Below are 18,545 nucleotides of genomic sequence, written 5' to 3'. Positions count from 1 at the left end.
GTGGGCACTGATGGGCTGTCCGTGCAGCTTAGGATGTCCCTGCTTCCGGTCACTGCCTTGTTCTGTCCAGACCCATCCGGGGTTTTAGCACAGGGCTCTCAGGAGTTAAACATGCTGTGAGGCATGCCCCACTTCCCAGGATAGAATTAGACCAGTCTGAGTCTTCTCCCCGGGAGGGGAGCGTGTGAGAGAGAGTCACTGACTGAGGGGGAGCCTGTCTCGGTTCCGGCCTGTCTCCCGTGAGCAGCGTGGCAGCACAGCCGCGCTCTCCTGCCGGCTGGCAGTGCTCATGGAGAAGTTTCCAGCAGGGCGAACACAGGCGAAGCTCCTCCTCAGCGAGGAGCCAGGCGAGCCCGCAGGTGACTCCTGAGGGCCTTCCCGGCCTCACTCTCCCCTTCGTTGTCCTGGACTCTAATGAGCTTCCAGAGCCCTTATCCAGAGGCTTCTGCTACTTGTGATGCAAACCATACCCACTGTCACCCTGGGTTATGCTGTGTCCCCTGACTGGCCTTCCCTGGGACAGGATATGTGGGACATACTCAACTGTGGATTAAGTTTTTGAGAACAAATTAAAAATTGGAATAGCTTTATTGTTTTTTTCTGATAATGAACATCATAGAGAAAAGCACAAAGAAGAGAGTAAATCTCCCTGATTTATTAGTTTTGAGAAAAGTGATGATGGTATTAAAGTTATACCTTTAAAATATAATCCCGGCCGGGCGCAGTGGCTCATGCCTATAATCCTAGCACTCTGGGAGGCCGAGGCGGGCGGATTGCTCAAGGTCAGGAGTTTGAGACCAGCCTGAGCATGAGTGAGACCCTGTCTCTACTAAAAATAGAAAAAAATTAATTGGCCAACTAAAAATATATAGAAAAAAATTAGCTGGGCATGGTGGTGCATGCCTGTAGTCCCAGCTACTTGGGAGGCTGAGGCAGCAGGATTGCTTGAGCCCAGGAGTTTGAGGTTGCTGTGAGCTAGGCTGATGCCATAGCACTCTAGCCTGGGCAACACAGTGAGACTCTGTCTCAAAAAAATAAAATAAAATAAAATAAAACTCTTATCTTTTAGGGATAAGTGCTAAAATATTTAGAGATGACTTTATATGATGACTGGTATTTACTTTGATCTGGGGCAGGGGGGTGGATGGAAATGTAAATGAAACAAAATTACTGGGAGGATACGAGGGAAAAATCAAACCAAAGTGCTTTTCGTATTCTCTCACTGGACAGTCCACACAGAACACTTCTGAGGCCAGATGTTGGGGTAATTTCCCCCCACACCAAACAGTCAACCAACTCTCAACACCAGCGGGGTATCCCCTAATTCAATTCAATTCTGACACTGTCTACCTGGGAAAGATCCCACAGCTGAGGGCTCAGTCCCACGAGACTGCCCCCCACTTCAATGCCAGTTGCAAGCCCTGGGCTGTTTTATCCGTGCTCACCCATGGCTGTACATCGCGAGTCCCCAACTCCCTTCTTGTGTTCAATTAATTTGCTAGAGCGGCTCACAAAACTCAGGAAAACACTTCACTTTCCACTTACTGGTTTATTATAAAGGACATTACAAAGGATATAGATGAAGAGGTGCATAGGGCGAGGTAAGGGGCAAGGGTCGGGAGCTTCCATGCCCACCCCAGTGTGTGCCAACCTCCACATGTTCAGCCTCCACATGTTCAGCTATCCAGAAGCTCTCTGAACCCTGTCTTTGTGGTTTGTTTTGGAAGCTTCGTGATTGATTAAACCATTGGCCGTTATTTTTATTTTTTATTTTTTGAGACAGAGTCTCACTCTGTATGTAGCCTGGGCTAGAGTTGCCAGCGCCAGAGTGCCATGGCGTCAGCCTAGCTCACAGCAACCTTCTGGGCTCAAGCAGTCCTTCTGCCTCAGCCTCCCGAGTAGCTGGGACTACAGACATGCGCCACCATACCCGGCTAATTTTTTCTATATATTTCTAGTAGGCCAAATAATTTCTTTCTATCATTGGCCATTATTGATAAACTCAACCCCTAGCCCTTCTCTGCTCCCAGAGGTTGGGGGTGAGGCCGAAAGTCCCACCGCTCCAATCCTGCCTCCATCTTTCCGTGACCAGCCCAGACCTGAAGCTGTCCTGTCAACTCATTAGCAAGCAAAAGACATTTGCCACTTTGGAGATTCCAAGGATTTCAGGAGTTGTATGCTAGGAAGCAGGATGAAGACCAAATATTAATATCTATTCCACAATATCACAATTGCTAATAACTGGAGATGGGGTGTGCTTTAATATTCTGTCTGCCCTTGTGTGTATTTGAAGGTTTCAATAAAAAGTTAAAAAAAAAAAAGCCTATAAAACAGCCAACCAGTGATCACCACCGTTGACATCTTGGGACATTTGTCACTCAATTTTGTCATCTGAACCCATTTCCTATGTTTGGAGAATGCACTACTTGAAGCAAGAATGCCAGACACTCACTTTCCCAGTCTCTGTTGCATGGCACCTGACTAAGACTCCAGAAATCCACCCTCTGCTCAGACCTTGAATCAGAGGCTAATAAAGGAGAGGACTAAGAAAAAAATAAAAAGGAAGGGACTTCGTGGCACCCATCCCGGCACAGTGCGCCAGCCAAGGCCAGTGGCACGAGGGGTGTTGGAGAGGCTGGCTGCAGGGCCAGCTCATCGGCTCTCTCTGGCTTTCCAGGCCTCTTGGAGATTTTTAGGGCTTCCCAAAATCCTTTTCACAAATTTATTTTCTGCCGAAATTATCCAGAACCAGTTTCTTTTGCTTATAACCAAGAATCTTGGTGGTGGAAGAGGGTAGTCATCCCTCCTCCTGTAGATACGGAAGGGTAACACTGACGGGGGAATATGGAACAGAAGAAATGGCTTGAAAAAATGGCAAAAATATTGGTATTCAACCCCCCACTGCTAAATTTGACTGGCTTAAAAAAAAAAAAAAAAAGGCAAAAATGGGCTGGGCGCGGTGGCTCACGCCTGTCATCCTAACACTCTGGGAGCCCTAGGCGGTAGGATCCCTTGAGCTCAGGAGTTGGAGACCACCCCGAGCAAGAGATAGATCCCTGTCTCTACTAAAACTAGAAAAAAATTGCCAGGCATGGTGGTGCATGCCTGTAGTCCCAGCTACTCAGGAGGCTGAGGCAGGAGGATTGCTTGAGCCCAGGAGTTTGAGGTTGCTGTGAGCTAGGCTAACGCCATAGCACTCTAGGCCAGATGACAGAGCAAGACTTTGTCTTAAAGAAAAAGGCCGGGCGAGGTGGCTCACGCCTATAATCCTAGCACTCTGGGAGGCTGAGGCAGGAGGATCGCTCGAGGTCAGGAGTTCGAAACCAGCCTGAGCAAGAGCAAGACCCCATCTCTACCAAAAAAAGAAAAAATTAGCCGGGCATGGTGGCGCATGCCTGTAGTCCCAGCTACTTGGGGAGGCTGAAGCAGGAGGATTGCTTGAGCCCAGGAGTTTGAGGTTGCTGTGAGCTAGGCTGATGCCATGGCACTCTATCCCAGGCAACAGAGTGAGACTCTGACTCAAAAAAAAAAAAAAAAAAAAAAAAAGAGCTCTATTTCTGCTCAGAAGGAGGATGCTGGTACTTTGAGGCAGGAGCTTGCTATTCTCCTCATTTGCCAGCAAATTAATAAGCTTTTCTTTCCTTTTCCTCAAACCACTTGTCCTTGTTCTTCTAATGCAGCCTCAGGGACAGGTGCTGACCTTTCAGTAACAGTGGGTAGAACATTTTGGTGTCGTTTTTTTGTTTTGTTTTGTTTTTTAGAGTTGGGGTCTCACTCTGTTGCCCAGACTAGAGTACAGCGGCTCAATCTGAGCTCACTGTAGCCTTGAACTCTTGGGCTCAAGTGACCCTCCTGCCTCAGCCTCTGGAGTAGCCGGGACTACAGGCGTGCACCACCTCACCCGGATAGTGTAGTTTTTCATTTATTGATAGGATTATACTATTCAGACTGCTCTGTAACATGCTCTCCCCCTCCGTGTGGAGGCTGTGTCTGTAGGTCTACAGAGCTGCTCCTTCCCTCGTCTCTCAGGTGCAGCCAGTGGTGCCGCAGGTGCGCGGCTCCCTCCTTCCTTGCCTTTCCCACAAGTGGTAGAAGGAAAGGACAGGCCTCCGCAACAAAAGTGTACTTTTTGCATCACTGAGGCAGGACACGGCAGGTGGGGGATCCAGGGGGCCTGAGGGTCTGCCTGATTTGCCGTCCCCAGCAGAGGCTCCAGGCAAGGCCCGGGTAGGGGGAGCGGAAGCCGCTCGTGGCCGTGCTGCTCCAAAGGCGCAGCCCTGCAGCCACCTGTCGCCTGGCCCCTGCTCACCACGGGAGCCTCCTGCGGCTTCCTGCGACTCTCAGAGGTCCAGGGCTCACACCTGGTGTGGGCCCGTGACCACCCTCAGCTTCACACCTTCCATCAGGCCCCCAGCCGTCGTGTCTCCCAGCACCACAGCGGCTCCTGCGGGTCAGGTCTGCACGGAGCGGGTGTTGGGACGCTGAGAAGGGCTGGTGAGGGTGGGGCCCCACGCGAGGGCCAGGGTCAGGGAGGGCCAGGAGGGAAGACTAGCTGTCCCAGTCTGTCCTAGAGGATCTGGTTCCTCAGGTCCTGGGCTACCCCGAGTAGATGAACAAGGCGTGCTGGCTTGCAGGGAACAACGTGCCTGTGGGGAGGGCTGTCATGCTCCGAATGTTAATTATATTAGTAATCTGAAGAGCAGAAGCTGTCATCTGCTGAGCGCTTACTATATGTTGGGCACTTTGCCAGGGCTTGACAGACACCATTAGTGATGTTGATAGTTAAGCACCACAGCAAGTCCGCAAGGCAGCTGTGATTGCCTGCTTTGGAGATGAGGAATTGAGACAAAGAGAGGTTAAGCAACTAGCCCAAGGTGACAGTGTGGTACAGAATAGGGTCTGGAGTGGGGCCAGGGTTGGTCTGAACCTCAGAGGGATAGGTAGTCACTCTGGAGGCTGCCTGTCATGAGAGCCACCAGGGGTGGTCCCTGGTGCTTGGTCCCCCAGGCCCCCGGCCTGCAAGCGTCTGCTCACTGTACCCATCTCTAGAGGGTCAGCTGGAAATGGGCTAGAAACACAACCACACAATCACCTCAGCCAGGGCTTCCCAGCAGGATCCCAGGAAGCAGTTTTCTCTCTTCTTCGCTGGGGGGTTTCTGCTCTCAAAAGCCCTCCCAGTACAGCCTGTGAGGAGCTGGGACCAGAGCTGGCTGGAGCCTCCTGGTCGGTGGCCAGGTGGCCTCTCTCCCACTAAAGCCTGGTGTCCCAGGACTGTACCCACAGCTGTTGCGATGGACTGAATGTCTCTATCCCCCCTTAATTCATACGTTGAAACCCTAACCCCCATGTTGATGGTATTAGGAGGTGGAGCCTTTGGGAAGTGATTATATCATGAGGGTGGAGCCCTCTTGAAGGGGATTAGTGCCTTTAAAGAAGAGGCCTCTGGTCCAGACATGGTGACTCATGCCTATAATCCTAGCCCTCTGGGAGGCCAAGGTGGGAAGATCACTCAAGGTCAGGAATTTGAGACCAGCCTGAGCAAGAGTGAGACCCCGTCTTTCCTCAAAATAAAAATAAATTAGCTGGACAACTAAAAATATGTAGAAAAAATTAGCCGGGCATGGTGGCGCATGCCTGTAGTCCCAGCTACTCAGGAGGCTGAGGCAGTAGGATTGCTTGAGCCCAGGAGTTTGAGATTGCTGTGAGCTAGGCTGACACCACAGCACTCTAGCCTGGGCAACAGAGCCAGACTCTGTCTCAAAAAAAAAAAAAAAAAAGAAGAAGAGGCCTCTGGAAGAGCAACTAGCCCCTTCCACCATGTGTGGACACGGCAAGAAGCCACCATCTATGAATAGGAAGCAGGAGCTCAACAGATACCACATCTGCTGGCATCTTGATCTTGGACTTCCCAGCCTCCAGAACTGTGAGAAATACATTTCTGTTGCGTATAACCACCCAGCCTATGGTATTTGGTTAAGCAGCCTGAACAATCTAGGCAGCTGTGCTCATGCCATTTCTTGTGTACTTACAGCAACTGTGTCCCTTACTTTGCAAACACTCCTGTAAAGAATGTTTCCAATTTCTCCTATAAGGAAACTTTATTCAATAGAAGTAGGAGCAAATGGCTTCTCAGAGTACAATGGGTTTCTGCAGCAGCCAGAGCTACTGCAGGTTAACAACAGCAGCTGTGGAGGGAGCCTTGCAGGTCTTCAGCAAACAAGGCGGCTCACCCTGACCAGTCTGGAGAAGAGCTGTGGAGGCAGAGGGCGCAGGTTTGAGTCCCAGCACGGCCACTGTTCTTGGCTGCCTCACCTCAGACCAATTACTATAATAAAGCCCTCTGCACCTCAGTTCCCCAATGATCTCCCCATGATGTCCACCTGTGCCTGTCATAGGGCCCTTGTTTGATAAATGACACCTGCCATTATATTTCTGCCCCAGTAGCTGGATTGCCTGAGTGCTTTGCAGTGTGGATTATGGCATCAATTACAGGTGAGGGTCAAGACCAGGTGCAGCTTGTTTTCTGACTCCCCTCCATGCCCACGCCCCCTCCAATGTCATGGGCTCATGTCCTAAGTTTGTAACCTTTGTAATCTCTCAGGTTCTCCTGGCATGTGCCAAATTGCTCAGACTTTAGGCCTAATGCCTAATCAGACAGAGGCAGAAACCATCCGCCCTGCCCCCCAGTTGACCGTCCATAGTAATGTGACTGTCTTGTTCCATTGTCTTTGGTACAGTAGCTTTACTATTCCAAGAGACTCTTGCCCAGGCTTAGAACTTGATCCTTATAGGAATTTCCCAAAAAACCCATCAACGTTTTAACAGGAAGCATCCACAGGAAACTGCTCTGTCATGATCTTTCCCCAACCCTGGTCAAGCCCCTGCATGAAAGACCCTCCTGAAACCAAACTTGAAATTCTCAGAGAGATCTCTCGTCTCCCCTTCCCCTGCAGCCACAACGGAGGCTCCGTGACAGGGATGCTGCTTTCTCTCCTCACCAAGCAGAGAACTCAGCTCTGTTTTATAGCAGGTTGGGTGCTGCTGTGTAGGGAGCCGGCATTCAGCTAGATAAATGACCTCATGCCTGCCAGTCTCTCTTCCCCAGGACAGACATTCTAGTGCACTCCTTGCAGGAAGCCCCTTTGGTGACCCAATCTGAGGCCCCATTGAGAGCCAGGATGGGGGGCGTCTGGGCCAGGCTGGCTCTGGGTGTGTGCAACTGGCTCTTGGGGTGCTGTGGGGATAGTGGGTGGAGGGCCACGTGCACAGAGCCCCTCACGACCTTCCCTTCAGAGCTGCACACTGTGAGCTGGGAAGTCCTGCACTCGCCCCAGACTGAGCCTTTCATGGTTGGGCAGCCAGGGGGGCTAGCCTCTAAGAGGGGAAACTTTCAGCTCTCCTTTGGCTCGAAGATGGCAGGATGTTTACATATCTATGGCTTAGGTCTCCCCTGGAAACGGGAGGTTTCCTTTGTGTTCTAGGGAGGAGAACAAATGAATTTGTGTACATTGTACAGGCCTGGAGAGCCAGCTGCCCCTTAGCTAGGCCACACACAGTGGGCCACCAGCAAGGTCCTGCCCTGGGAATTTGCCTCCCAATGATGGAGGTGGGAAGGTGTTCAAAGGAGAGTTTAAAAATCAGTTTAAAACTGAATCAGCACTGGAACATTTCACCTAAGAGAAGTTCATTCACTGGTCCTTAAAAAGTTGCATTTGTTTGTTTCCTTCGGGCATCCCCAGAGATGAATATTAAAAGACTGAAGTTTTTAAAAGTCTGACCAGAATGTTTAATGTGGTGAGTTTGGGTAGACCCAAGCCTCAGACGCACACACAGACTGCCCAGCTGGAAACTCCTGGAAGAGACAGGCCTCACTTCCTTTATTTAGCACCATGTGAAACAATACTAGAAATTTCAGAGGAGATAAATCAGGATTTGGGTCCATATTCACCTGAGTCCCACGCTATTGTTCAGTTTACTGTGGTCTTCTAAGATCTCAGATCTCGCACTTTCTGCATTATTATATAGGTTCTACGAGACACTTCCATTAAAATATCAGAAATTCAAACTATCCTTTGTAATATTTATCCATTTTGGGTAGGATATCAACAACAAATGCATGAGGAACATATTCACAATTGGTGACCTGTGAAGAAGCTCAGGAAATTTCACCCCCAAATATGACTTCTTGGTATAAAGAGCATTTTTAATTAAACACCTTTAGAAAGCAAAAGACATTGGAAGGGGCTTTCCCTCGATCTACGTAAAACCAGATCAGACCCATCAAAGTAACAATCGGAGATCCCTTCCCTTCCCTTTCCTGTTATCTCAAATATATTACAAGAAGGATGATCAAGAATGCAACCAGACCTGGCCCAAATCATTTTAAATATAATACCTGTCTCTCAGGTTAATTAAATTTGCAAAGAGAATCACTTATTAATACAAGTCAATCTGCTTCCCCTCATCCACTCATCCCCTCTGGGAACCATTTATTGCCCCTGAATAAAATTACCTATATTCCTCATCTCCCTTACCCTTTATTTATTTATTTAAAAAATTTTTTCTTCACACTCCATGAATGGTGAGAATCTCCTCCTCTTTAAAATGAGGGTATATAGGCTGGGTGCAGTGGCTCATGCCTGTAATCCTAGCACTCTGGGAGGCCGAGGCAGGCAGATTGCTCAAGGTCAGGAGTTCGAAACCAGCCTGAGCAAGAGTGAGACCCCCGTCTCTACTATAAATAGAAAGAAAGTAATTGGCCAACTAATATATATATATATAAAAAATTAGCCGGGCATGGTGGCGCATGCCTGTAGTCCCAGCTACTCGGGAGGCTGAGGCAGTAGGATTGCTTGAGCCCAGGAGATTGAGGTTGCTGTGAGCTAGGCTGACACCATGGCACTCACTCTAGCCTGGGCAACAAAGTGAGACTCTGTCTCAAAAAAATAAAATAAAATAAAATGAGGGTATATAAACTTCTGGACCCCATTGGGATATCAGGTAATCACTCTGTGATTCTCCCCCTGCTCCCGGTAAATTGATCTGCCTTAATTGTAAGTTGATCTTTCAGCTTCAGGGTGAATGGGAAGGTGACCTCACCCCCACACTTGAAATCACTTTTGTTAATGGGAATTCCCACCGGTGCTTGGAAGCTGCTTTATACCACAGGTTAGGAACTTGGGCCTGGAGGCCACCCAAGCCTGGCCCTGACATTTACTGTCTGTATGTCCTGGGCTGAGTTTCTTACCTTTGCTCTGCTTCCATTTCCTTATTTAAAAATATGAAAATAATAATACGAACCTCATAGAGTGGTTTGAGGAGTATAGGACTTGTAGACCACTTAGAATAGTGTCTGGTACATAGTAAACACTATATATGTGTTTTGTAAACAAAAAGTAAAATTGGCCGGGCGGGCGCGGTGGCTCACGCCTGTAATCCTAGCACTCTGGGAGGCTGAGGCGGGCGGATTGCTCTAGGTCAGGAGTTTGAAACCAGCCTGAGCAAGAATGAGACCCTGTCTCTACTATAAATAGAAACAAATTAATTGGCTAACTAATATAAATAGAAAAAGTTAGGCGGGCGTGGTGGCGCATGCCTATAGTCCCAGCTACTCAGGAGGCTGAGGCAGGATTGCTTGAGCCCAGGAGGTTGAGGTTGCTGTGAGCTAGGCTAATGCCACGGCACTCACTCTAGCCTGGGCAACAGAGTGAGACTCTGTCTCAAAAAAAAAAAAAAAAGTAAAATTATCTTATTATTCCATGATATATATTGTTAAAGATCAGTTGAAAACCATTGTGAATAAAATATTGTACACAATGAAAATATGGCATTAAAAGTGTTTTAAAAAACTAACCTTTAAGGCCGGGCGCTGTGGCTCACGCCTGTAATCCTAGCTCTTGGGAGGCCGAGGCGGGCGGATTGCTCAAGGTCAGGAGTTCAAAACCAGCCTGAGCAAGAGCGAGACCCCGTCTCTACTATAAATAGAAAGAAATTAATTGGCCAACTGATATATATATATAAAATTAGCTGGGCATAGTGGCGCATGCCTGTAGTCCCAGCTACTCGGGAGGCTGAGGCAGAAGGATCACTCTAGCCCAGGAGTTTGAGGTTGCTGTGAGCTAGGCTGACGCCACAGCACTCACTCTAGCCTGGACAACAGGGCGAGACTCTGTCTCAAAAAAAAAAAAAAAAAAAAAAAAAAAAAAAAAAAAAAAAAACTAACCTTTAGGCCGGGTGTGGTCGCTCACGCCTGTAGTCCTAGGACTCTGGGAGGCCTGAGGCAGGCAGATTGCTAGAGGTCAGGAGTTCGAAACCAGCCTGAGGAAGAGTGAGACCCCCGTCTCTACTATAAATAGAAAGAAATTAATTGGCCAACTAATATATATATAGAAAAAATTAGCCGGGCATGGTGGTGTATGCCTGTAGTCCCAGCTACTCGGGAGGCTGAGGCAGAAGGATTGCTTGAGCCCAGGAGTTTGAGGTTGCTGTGAACTAGGCTGACACCACGGCACTCACTCTAGCCTGGGCAACAGAATGAGAGTCTGTCTCAAAAAAAAAAAAAGAAAACTAACCTTTAAGTAGCTGAATGTTTTGCACATAAGCTATACTGAATAAAATTTTAAAATATATGAAATGAGGGCAACATTAAGGGGGAAGTTTTGGGTTTTTTTTTTTTGTTTTGTTTTAGTTTTTTTTTTGAGAAAGAGTCTTGCTCTGTCACCCTGGGTAGAGGGCAGCAGTAGCAGCATAGCTAACTGCAACCTCAGGCTCCTGGACTCAAGCCATCCTCCTGCTCAGCCTCCCAGGTAGCTGGGACTACAGGCATGCACCACCATGCCTGGATAATTTTTCTATTTTTTGTTGAGACAGGGTCTCACTCTTGCTCAGGCTGGTCTCCAACTCCTGAGCTCATGTGATCCTCCTACCTCGGCCTCCCAGAGAGCTAGGATTACAGGTGTGAGCCTGGCCTGGAAAGTTATTCTTTACTTAAGTTTTCCCTGATGCATTTTGGTCAACTGCTTGTGAAGACGTCTCATATTCCAGTAAGGACAGTGAGGACTTTGTCGTAGGTAGGGAAGCAGCTGCGTCTTTACTCCCAGTTCTGAGGTGTGGCCAGGGCTGTCCTGCAGGCCGTGCCACCGCAACCCCATACAAAGGTATCAGTAAGCTCCTTTTTAAACCAATTTTTCATCTTAATGGGCGGACTACCCTTTCAAATGCATTTGTTCCTCTCTTGGAGCCCATGTGATTATGCCTTTGGCATCGGCTACCTCCCCTGTTCCACTTACCTGATTTGAGAGCGGGGTCACTGGCCTTGCCCCTATGTTAGTGTCAGTGCCCAGGATCCAGCCCCGTTTTTCAGAAGACTTGCATTGCTTGGTGCGCTTGTCCCAGGTTGCAGCGGTTCCCAGGGGGACACAGCATTGTCTAAGGCCCAGTTCCTCCACGTGTGATCCCAAATCAACAGCGCCATGGGAACAAGTTAGACATGCAGAATCTCAGGCCAGCCCCAAATGGATTGAAGCAGAATCTGCATTTCAACAAGATCTCTAGGCGATTCCGGTGTGCACGTTGAATCTGACACGTTCTGGACTAAGGGAACCGCATCATTTGTCATTAATTCAAAAGATTGGTGGCAAACTTCTTTCAGGCTCAGTTCTGGAATCTAGGATCACACACAGACACAAAAATGAAAGGTGTAGTGCTCACTTCGGCAGCACACATAAAATTGGAACGATACAGAGAAGATTAGCATGGCACTTGCTCAAGGATGACACGTAAATTTGTGAAGCTTTCCATAAAAAAAATAAATAAAGAAGAAAATGAATGGTGTAGCCTGTTGTTCATTTAATCCCAGCTGGGATGTCAGGGTAAGTGGCTACCTGGGTATCTGCTATTTATCCACCCCCATTCTGCCCTGGGTGCCTGTGCCCAGCGCTCCCTCCACGCCCTGGGCTTTCATCTTTCCGTCCTGTCTTCCGCATGCTCTTCTGTCCCCCTCTCCACCTAAGCAAGGAGCTCTTTGAGGCAGAGGCCATGACTTATTCCCCTTAGTGTCTCCTGCCCTTGGCCAGGGGCCTGGAGAACAATAGTTGTTTCCAATTCAAATGAATGCGTGGGACTGAGTCCCACCTGAAGGAAACACTCATGTAAATATCCAGTTTCAGTTTCTCTAATGCTCTCTTTAAGTGGGGAAAAGACCTGGAATATTCTTGTCCAGGTCCCCGAGGGAGGTGGGGGAGTGCTTATTGGGCACGTTTCTGACTGTAGTTCGACAACTCAGATGTTTCTTGCCAAATGAACTTCAGCTACACCTAAGGCAAGTACATGAAAATCTGAGGGAAGTGGGTGGGGCTGGAAGGAAGACCCATCTCACAGACTCAGGACTCAGTTCCAGCTGTCACCACTTAATCACTTCCAGGAGCAGTTGACGTGTCAATACAAATCCCCCTCAAGGACCTGTCATTTCCAGGCCTCAGAGGGAGGTCTTCAAACTGCTCACACCAGAGTTTGTTCCCTCTTTAAGGAAAAACCCTTCCTTCTGGGGGGACTTGGTACACGTGACCTGTAAAGGACATTTATCCTGATGGACTATGCAGGCAGAAGGAATCAAGGAACTAAATTCAAGGAAGTTGCTGACGTGACTTTTTATTTCCCCGGCAGATCACTTCCCTCTTTCCCAAGGCTCCCGTCCTTCTACCTGTCCTGACAGGACCTCTAGCTCTTGGAGAACATCAAAGTGTGTAAAGGAAGGCTCTCTGGCTGCTGAACTGCTTTCTTTGAAAACTTTTGTTCTTATTTTCTTGGAAATTCACAGAAGACATTCTACAGATTAGAATGTATCTGTTCTAAAATTTTCCTTGAGGGAACTCCAGACTCCAGCCATTCAACACCACTGGGCAGAAAGAAATAAAGTAGATTAAAAAGAAAAGAAAGGAGATGAGCAATGGGGAGAACTGGAGGGAAGGAACTGGGGCAGACTTCAGTCCTTACCTGGGCCCTGCTACCTCCAGATTCATGCAGAGGACAGAGCCTGCCCTGCAGGTCAAGGTCCTGGAAAGAAAAGCTGAAGCCTAGAAAGGTGGGAGACTGGGCCCGAGTGGGTCAGAAGAGGCACTTCCCTGCCGTGGCCATGGGGGACAATGTCCCTACACAAGAGCTGGGCGTGCTAAGGACTTTGGTCCCCAAAGGTGGCCTGTTAGGGACCAGGTGCAGAACTCCACCCTCCCCCACCCCCAAGGAAAAACTGAAAATTGTCTTCCACGAAACCATCCCTGGTGCCAAAAAAGACCGCTGGCTAAGGAGGCAGGGGAGGGGCGGGCCACAGAACTAGACAGCGTGTGGGTGAACTGGCGCAAATTAACACCTTTACAGGGGGAGGAAGTGCCGTGTCTGACCTAGTAGGAAGCACTAAAGGCATCGGTCCCAAATTGGGGAGCCAAATTTCCACCTTTCTTCTTCTGGGTATGAGGGCGTTGCTCTCTCTCCCATTCCCATTTTACCTCTTCCCTGTATCAGCAAGAGCTGGAGCTGGACCTAATGGACCTAAATCATGTGTTAGATCATTTAACACCTGCATCCAGGTGCTCTGGAATGGACAAGGAGTTTCAGTGACGAGCCTGGGGCACTTTGGCAGAGAACAAGGCAGGTAGAGTGGACACCAGTGGTTGGTTTGAGATGCGCTGAGGCTACAGGAGTGAGGCAGAGCTGGCTTTGGCCAGTCTGCAGTTAATGCTCTTTGTATATGGAAGACTCACTCAGTGTTGGCTCCTTTTTGGTCTAAGACAAAGGTGACCACCATATTCATTTGACTGACATCATTGTGGACCAGGAAAGGGATAATGTAAGGTAACAATGTAATGCTTTCCTACGGGTAAGCCACGTACATAAATTGCATTTGTACACCACTCTGCATTTCCTAGAACGCCTTCTTTCTACCTGGGCAAGAGATGTGTTTTAGGGATGTAAACATCAAGATACAGGTATAGAAACCCAAATTTCACAAGTTACTGATTTCTTGTGAAATCTGCTTCTGTAGAATCATACAATCAGCGGATTGAATTGATGAAGACTCTTTAAGCCTTTAATATCACTTTGATACTACAGACATTATCAAAATAGGTAGATTTAGGGATAGGATGCATTTAAAAAATGCTTAAGCATCTGAAAACAAAAGTATATTAAATAAGTTGACCACCTAGCTCTCCTGCAAGGTGACCCTGGACAGGACATTCTCTCTGGACTTGTTTCTCCCAGTGTGAAATTTGGGGTGTTGTGTGCCTTGTATTTTTATGTGCCTAGAGCTCTGCTATACTTTTTACGTGGATTGTCTTATGCAATATTCACAGCCAGTTAGTAAATGAGAAAACTAGGGCTAAGGTGAGCACCTGCTACCAAATGTCAGTGCAGTCCCATTTCTGAGCCCAAGGCATTGGGAATTTCCAGGGGTATAGGTGAGATCTTTCCTAGCTCTATAAAATATGAATTCAACTTATTCCACTTGGAATAATTTCCTAAAGTCAAAGTTAGGGTCCTGGAACAGCTTAGATCAAAGGGATGATTGGGAACCACAATGGATAGCCTTCCAGCCACAAGCCAAGCAGCTTCTGCCACCCCAAGCCTGCAAACTGGTATTTCCTATCACCCTGAGAACAGCGTCCCTCCCACACACCCGGCCCAGGGGCTGCCTGCAGAGTTTCGCTGGCGGCTGAGCCACTGTGTGAGAAGCTGCTCTCAAAAGAGTTCCCTGGCCAGCTGTGGTAAGGCCTCCCCCACAACTCTCCACCTCCGCTAATGGAATGACTCTCAGGAGTTCCACCTTAGGTGGAAGAAAATGATCAGGATAACTGTTCATAAAAACCTGTTTAATAAATATACAACTTAGAAGTACCAAAATAATTACCGACAAAATACACTATGTACACCATTTACAGGAGGGTAACGCAAGCCTTGACAGGTAGCCACTTCTAACCCACATCACTGACAGGTTTGACAACACAGCTGGCTGTTACACGCCACAGGATACAACTGGGGACAGCTACCAAATCCATGGTGGTCCGATCAAAAGCACAATAAATAAAATGTGGTCCTTTCACCAAATATGGACAACCTTCTCCAAACCCCCCCCTAAAAGTTCAAAAGATGTTTTCTTTGTATTCCAATGATCCTTCTTGTCCCCCCAAAGTTCACAAAAATAATAAAATGAAGGCTGATCTACCACAGTCAAATGTCTCAGGCCAGGCAGTGTGCAATGTGGTTGTGGGTACACCCTTTGAATTTTTTTCTTTTCTTTTTTTTTTTTTTTAGAAAAATAAAACTCTTTTTGTACAAATATACAAGTCCACGTTCTTTTAGACCTTTTCCGCTCATAACGTCAGGCGCTGGCCTCCAAACACGCAGTCATCATAGGGCAGCTAAAAACAAGAGGAAAAAAAGACATGTTAAATTTCCAGAGCTTTGCCAAGGTCAGTGGGATGATGGGGAAGCTGCTGCTGGAAATAACACCAAGTATTCTTGCACCCCATTCTCCATAACCCAAATAGAATGGACTTTGCAGGATGAGGGAGTTTTCCTTTAATGCTCCTCTCCTTAAAATAGGGTAAGCTATTAATAAAAAACCCATGGGATACTGGTTATACACACTAAAGGTTGAGGGCCTCATTGTGTTGACACCCCCTAGGATATAAAGAGTAGCTCTAGAGGCCTGGGAGGGTGGAGGGAGAATGGCCACCTTCATTGTTTGCAGTGTTGAAGTTAAGAGAAACTCACCTCATCCTCTGTGAACTCGGATTCTGTATCATAGCTCTCCTCATCCTCGCTCTCTGGCAGCATCTGAAGGTTTTCTAGGGTCAGCTGGCCCAGCTGCTGCTGTATCCGGGTGCTTGGGCGGCCCCAGGTGAGCTGGTACGGGGAGTAGCCCTGGTAGGTAACTCTGTTGACATCAGCCCCACACTTCAACAGGAGCGACACCAGGTCAGGATTCTGCAGGTCCACCGCGAGGTGGAGGGCAGTCCGGCCGTTACAGGGCTCCTGAAGCCAAAAGGAATTTGAGATGCTCAGGCTGAGTTTGGAATTTCTGCTTGCAGCAAGGGTATGTCAAGTATTACTGAGAAGGAACTTGACTCACTCCCTCTGGAGACAGGAAGCACTCACCTGAGCATTGACATCAGCACCCAAAGACACCAAAAGCTCCACAATGCCCAGGTAGCCATGGATAGAGGCTAAATGCAGACACGTGTGGCCTAGAACAAAAGAGAAAAAGTATAACCATCTGTTTCAACCCTCACACCCGAAGCAGAACCTTTCACCCATCCTTTCATGGGACAAATAGTCATGTCTACTGAATTTTTTTTTTTTTTTATGTCCACTGAATTTTAAGAACCCAAAATCTGAGTTCTGAATGAACTTCATAAAGGCATCAGACAGGCAATCTGCATACATATTTTGTCAACCTTTCTCACACACTGGGAGTTTAAAAGCTCTTGCCTGGATTCCTTAAGTTGTCCCACCTCCCCCTTCTCCATGTCACCTGCCCTGTGCCGGGTAGGGCAGGCACACATACCATTGTAGTTGGTGGCCTGCAGGATGGAGTGGAGGTGCTGGGTGGTGCAGCTCTGCGTGAGGACTCCCACGCTGGCCAGGCAGCCTTGCTCACATGCAAGGTGTAGGGGGGTATTTCCTCGAAAGTCTCGGAGCTCAGGATCACAGCCAGCTTCCAGAAGCGCCTCAGCAATTTCTGGCTGGTTGGTGATCACAGCCAAGTGGAGTGGAGTCTACAATGGAAGAGGGAACAGAAAGAGAATAAGCCATGGACCAAACCCACAATCCGAGTTCCCCTGACCCCCAGACATGTCCTGGTTGTGGGTCCCACTCCTCCCAGTCAGGGACAAGGGGCTGGCAGATATGGGGGCTCCAGCTGGGTCATAAAGACCTCGCCAAATCAGTGGAATTTTCTCCAGTCTCTAGGCTGTTGGCTGATTTGAATGTAAAAGTAAAAGCCCAGGACAGATAATGACCAGTAATGGTTCATTTAGAAAGGGTCTGGGGGTGACTGTGCTATATCCAGCCCCATCACGGGTTCAGAGAACACAGGGCTAGGCAAGCGGCGCACCTGCTGCAGGTTGTTCTGGAAGTTGAGGAAGGCCAGGTCTCCCTTCACCTGGCGGATCACTTCCATAGTCAGTGCCTTTTCTTCATGGATGATGGCCAAGTGCAGGAACCTGTGGGGAAAAGAGGGAAAAACCCCCATGGGTGGTGAGTGCACTGGCTGGGGCCCAGGGAGGCGCGGGCTGCGGGGGATTGCGCAAGGCCGGGGTTTCTGGAGGCCGAGGCCGCGGTGTTTTCCGCGAGGTTATTATGAGCTGAGTGTTCCTGGCAGGCGCCCAGGGACTTTCCGGGCCCCCACTTCTCGGCGGGCGCCGGCCAGACCGCCCCGCCCTCCCGCCGGGTCGGAACGCCCTGTACTTCCCCTCCCGGCCGCGCGGCGCCAGCCAGCGGGCCAGAAACTCCCGCCCCCCCTTATGCAACCCGGGACTTCGCGTCCCCGCCGCCGCCCCGCCCCCGGCCGGGGGGTGGGGTGGGGGTGTGCGTGGCACCGCGGCTGAAACGGAGAGGTGCCCGGCGGCGACCCCTCGGGGTCCCAGACCCCCAAGCCCCGCTCAGCCCTGCGGCGCTGCAGGGGCCCGGGCGGTGCATGAGCCCCGGGCGCCAGGGCGGCTGGCCCAGCTGCAGCGCGGGTCCCGCGGCTCCGGCTGCAGGCCCGGCGCCCCCACCCGGCCCCGCACGCCCGGCTCCCCGGGCCCTCGACCCCCGCCACCCGGGCCCGCGACACTTACGAGTCTCCGTCCTCGGTGAGCTGCTGCTTCCAGGGCTCGGCGCCGCGCGGCGCCTCCTGCGGCTCCAAGCGGATCTCCCGCAGCTCCTTCACCATCTGCTCGTACTCCTCATCCTTCATGGAGTCCAGGCCGCTGTCGTGGCGGTCGTCCAGCAGCCGCTCCTTCTTGAGCCCGTCCCGGGCCACCTCCATGGCCCACTCCGGGGCGTGCTCGGCCGGCTGGAACATGGCGCGGAGAAAGCTGCAGGCGCTGCTCCGGGTGCGCTCGGCCGCGGCTGCTCGCGCTGGCGCTGGCGGGCGGGCGGGCGGCGACTCGCGCTGTTGTGGGCTCGCCAGCGCCGCCGCGGCGCCCTATAAACGCTGGCCGGGGATTTCTCTGGGGCGGGGTCAGGCGCGGGGAATTTCCAAGCCAGTCAGACCAGAAAAGAGAACTTGCCTCGTCCTCTGCTAGGGGGAAAAAGAAGCCTAAACCCTGAGCTGGGGTTCATCAGAGAAACTCCCTGCGATGAGCCACTGGGGTCATGTACAGGGAACTTTTTGATGAGCCCTGAGTGGCTGGAAAGTCCTTCCGACGAGGCCCCCTCCCCCGGGTACTTCCCTGCAGCCTGCACTCAGTAACCCTATCCCTCTGCAAGAAACCTTCTTTCCCTGGGGTTTCCCACGGTCGATTTGATTTGGGGTCGCCGGCTGCAGAGATCCCAAGAACTCAGAC

At 49.8% G+C, this 18,545-nt stretch overlaps 1 protein-coding gene and 1 non-coding gene across 2 annotated transcripts; one reads left to right on the top strand and one right to left on the bottom strand.

Annotated features, from left to right (window-relative positions):
- Positions 1 to 11,701: 11,701 nt before the first annotated feature.
- On the top strand, positions 11,702 to 11,805 carry LOC142871647 (U6 spliceosomal RNA). Its single transcript, XR_012919879.1, has one exon. It is a non-coding gene; the product is annotated as a U6 spliceosomal RNA (small nuclear RNA).
- A 3,038-nt stretch (positions 11,806 to 14,843) lies between these two features.
- NFKBIA (NFKB inhibitor alpha) lies at positions 14,844 to 18,186 on the bottom strand. The gene is made up of 6 exons (XM_012736512.2): positions 17,835 to 18,186; positions 17,111 to 17,219; positions 16,562 to 16,772; positions 16,153 to 16,241; positions 15,769 to 16,029; positions 14,844 to 15,413 (listed from the first exon to the last, which is right to left on the bottom strand). The coding sequence occupies exons 1-6, from the start codon at positions 18,059 to 18,061 to the stop codon at positions 15,366 to 15,368; spliced, it is 945 nt and encodes a 314-aa protein (XP_012591966.1). The 5' UTR covers positions 18,062 to 18,186; the 3' UTR covers positions 14,844 to 15,365.
- Between the last annotated feature and the right edge of the window lie 359 nt (positions 18,187 to 18,545).

Source organism: Microcebus murinus, chromosome 6 (assembly GCF_040939455.1).
Source record: "Microcebus murinus isolate Inina chromosome 6, M.murinus_Inina_mat1.0, whole genome shotgun sequence".
Classification (NCBI taxonomy): domain Eukaryota; kingdom Metazoa; phylum Chordata; class Mammalia; order Primates; family Cheirogaleidae; genus Microcebus; species Microcebus murinus.
Note: the sequence above shows the minus strand (reverse complement) of the source record. Positions and strands in the feature narration are given on the sequence as shown.

Coding starts and splice junctions, on each gene's coding strand:
- NFKBIA (XM_012736512.2), bottom strand. CDS start 18,061: ATGTTCCAGCCGGCCGAGCACGCCCCGGAGTGGGCCATGGAGGTGGCC. Junction 16,773..17,110: donor TCCAGAACAACCTGCAGCAG/GTGCGCCGCTTG, acceptor CTTCCATTGTAG/ACTCCACTCCACTTGGCTGT. Junction 16,242..16,561: donor GCAGGCCACCAACTACAATG/GTATGTGTGCCT, acceptor CTTTTGTTCTAG/GCCACACGTGTCTGCATTTA.